Source organism: Dipteris shenzhenensis, chromosome 15 (assembly GCF_047967505.1).
Source record: "Dipteris shenzhenensis isolate YYH24624 ecotype China chromosome 15, Dip_SZ_1.0, whole genome shotgun sequence".
NCBI classification, from domain to species: Eukaryota; Viridiplantae; Streptophyta; class Polypodiopsida; order Gleicheniales; family Dipteridaceae; genus Dipteris; species Dipteris shenzhenensis.
Window position 1 is genome coordinate 40,785,638 of NC_141610.1, and position 3,089 is coordinate 40,788,726.

Sequence of the window (3,089 nt, forward strand, 5' to 3'; positions counted from 1 at the left end):
GTAGGAGGCTGGGTTACGGGTGGGACCGGCGGGGTTTCTGCCACGTCACTCGAGCGGAGTGCCACGTCATGGGGTTCAGGGTGGGTGCCACGACAGCAAGCGGCGAGAAGGCCAGCGAGGGATGGGTGCCACGTCAGCAGGGGAGTGTCTGCCACGTCAGCAGAGGCCGGGAATTGGCAGTGGAGGTGGGCCACGTCAGCGGTCGTATTGCTCGTAGAGCTGACATCTTCGTCGTCCCCTTCATTTTGGGCTCTCGCTCAAATCGCAGTCGTTGGTATCTGTCTTTGCACTTGAGCTCCTCAAAACCCATTCTCTGGAGTCATCACAAATTTCGAGCTCTCAAACTTAATCTCTTCTCTGTATGTCGATCGTCTTCCTCAGCAAACGTTTCTTCTGTCGAACTCTTGCCATTTCTCCTTGGGCTGCTTGCTTCTTCTTTCACTCTCTTTGTTCCAACTAGCTCTCCCCACATTTATATACACCATGCCTGCCCTCACTCAAATTCCTACTGCTCACTATAGCCCTGTTCCTACCCAGAAGCTCCGTTTTCCTGGCTCTAAACCATACCTCTCTTGCTTCCCATCTCCTTTTCTCTCCTCCTCCCTCACACCGCCTGCTCTTCATGCCAGGGAACTCATCACCGACGTTCAAGTTCCCCCTGCCCCTGCAGGTTCCTCCGAGTCTGACTTAAAGCTGACTGATATCACTGTCCAGGACGTCCTAGACCATGTCCAAACTCAGCCCCAGCCGGCTTCCAGAGGCGGCCTCATCAAGATAGACCCTCTTGATGTGCTCATGTTCCAGGTAGTTCAATCTGCTACTTCGAAGCAAGCTAAAATCCGTCTGCAAGTAAAGCATTTCTCCTCTCCGTGCTATATTATTGACACTCTAACTTATACTTGAATGATTATACAGGGCTTCAACTGGGAATCTTGGAGGAGTCCATGTTGGTACGATGTACTCATGAAGGTCACTAAGGACGTGGCTGAAGCTGGAATTACAGACGTCTGGCTGCCGCCTTCGAGTCACTCTGTGGCACCTCAAGGTGTGCATACCTGCTAGAATTGCTTGTTCTGCTTCTGTATTAGTAGCTTTATGAGGTGTGGCTTGCACTAGAGTCTAGTCTCGTGGCTCCATGGAACTTTAAAAGCCGTAGTCTGCGGCTGATTTCAAATCTTTGGTCTTAGATATACAATATCGCTTTTGCTTACAGGATATATGCCAGGAAGGCTCTACGACTTGAACGCCTCCAAGTATGGCAATGAGGAAAAGCTGAAGCAGCTTATTGACTCGTTTCATGAAAATGGAGTTCGCTGCATCGCTGATATTGTCATCAACCACAGATGCGCTGATAAGAAAGATGGACGTGGAGTGTGGTGCATCTTTGAGGGAGGCACGCGCGATGAACGGCTCGATTGGGGACCTTGGGCTGTCACTAAACACGATCACCCTTACACCGATGGCTCTGGGCAGCCCGACACTGGTGAAGATTTCGGTGCGGCTCCAGACATTGACCACACGAACGAACGTGTACAGAATGATCTAGTCAACTGGATGAAGTGGTTGAAGTCTGACATTGGTTTTGATGGATGGAGATTTGATTTTGCTAAAGGGTATGCAGGCCACTATGTAGGCCTCTATGTAGAGAAGACCGGGCCGGAGTATTCAGTGGGAGAGGTGTGGACAACTTTGAACTATGGTGATTATGGTTTACAATACAATCAGGACAGCCACAGGCAAGAGTTAGTAAATTGGGTGAATGCAACAGGTGGGAAATCAGCAGCCTTTGATTTCACGACAAAGGGGATTTTACAGGAAGCTGTCCACAGCCAGTATTGGAGATTAAGAGACCACAATAGCAAGCCTCCGGGCATGATCGGCTATTGGCCTGAGAAAGCTGTTACATTCTTAGAGAATCATGACACGGGCTCTACGCAGATGCACTGGCCATTCCCTGCTGACAAGGTTATGCAGGGATATGCGTATATCATTACTCACCCAGGAGTGCCTTGCATTGTAAGTTTGTTTCTTTGCTTATGTTTTACATTCTATTTTGAAATGTCGTCTATACATGTTGCTTCTAAAGATTCGGTTTAACTTGGCTTGTATTTTGCGACTGTGCGCAGTTCTACGATCACTTTTATGACTGGGGTCTTAAAGACGAAATCATTGCTCTAATCAAGATCAGAAAGCGCAACAACATAAGGGCTAATAGCAAGGTGCACATAGTGTGTGCAGAACATGATCTTTATGTTGCAGCTATTGATGATAGGGTTGTAATGAAAATTGGACCAAGGTTCGACATTGGGGATCTTGCTCCAAGCCTCGATGAATGGCAAGTTGCAGCCGTGGGACATGAGTACTGTGTGTGGGAAAAGAAAGCGCCGTTGCAACAACAGGGTGAGGAAGCTAAAGTAGAAGGCAATGAAGCTATGCCAGACGAAGCTGAGGATGATTCGTAAGGAACAGAACCTTACGGGGGAGCAGCAACAAGAGGTGCTGACCACCAGAGTCGGTACAAATATACGCTCAGAGATGGGGTTGAGTTGTGTGCAACTCCGCCTTCTGTTATGGAGCACTCAATTTTGTCCCTCGTGAATAGTCCCAACTTTTTCTGAATATTAATATGCTGAAGTTGAGACTTTCATGAGATGAAGCTTTACATATCCAGGCTGTATCAGATGATGGCCCTTACTGGTGGTCAGTGAGTGCTTGAACTGCCAGGCAATGTAAGAAGAGCTGTAAAGCTGAATTAGACCTTGACCTTCTTGGAAGTAGAGAAGCATATAAGGAAAATTCTTCACTTGTTGTGAGCTTGAATCGGTTGTCAATTTACAAATCCTTGGATGTGTACTTTGGCTTTTTTGCTTGGGGAATCTTCTTAACAAAGCTGCATGATCTTTTTAATGGTCGTAGCTCCTTGAAGTTATGTATTGGATAAATCTTATAAGTTGACAAAAATGTGGTACTGAACTTTCAACTGAGTACCGAGCTTCCTTAATTGAAGTTATGAATTGGCAAAAGACCAGCCATCTTGAGATAAATATTCAAAAAAAATTGGTACTTAACTGAGTACCGAGCTTCCTCAA

At 46.8% G+C, this 3,089-nt stretch overlaps 1 protein-coding gene across 1 annotated transcript; it reads left to right on the plus strand.

Moving 5' to 3' along the window:
* Positions 1–236: 236 nt before the first annotated feature.
* Positions 237–2,867, plus strand: LOC147893816 (alpha-amylase type B isozyme-like). Its single transcript, XM_087386412.1, has 4 exons — positions 237–804; positions 916–1,045; positions 1,214–2,016; positions 2,127–2,867. The coding sequence occupies exons 1-4, from the start codon at positions 484–486 to the stop codon at positions 2,460–2,462; spliced, it is 1,590 nt and encodes a 529-aa protein (XP_087242538.1). The 5' UTR covers positions 237–483; the 3' UTR covers positions 2,463–2,867.
* Positions 2,868–3,089: the final 222 nt, after the last annotated feature.

What these genes read in the sequence shown, in the direction of transcription:
- LOC147893816 (XM_087386412.1), top strand. Translation starts at nt 484, where the DNA reads ATGCCTGCCCTCACTCAAATTCCTACTGCTCACTATAGCCCTGTTCCT. An exon ending in TCACTCTGTGGCACCTCAAG is followed by an intron (nt 1,046 to 1,213) that starts GTGTGCATACCT and finishes TTTTGCTTACAG; the next exon opens with GATATATGCCAGGAAGGCTC. An exon ending in ACCCAGGAGTGCCTTGCATT is followed by an intron (nt 2,017 to 2,126) that starts GTAAGTTTGTTT and finishes GACTGTGCGCAG; the next exon opens with TTCTACGATCACTTTTATGA.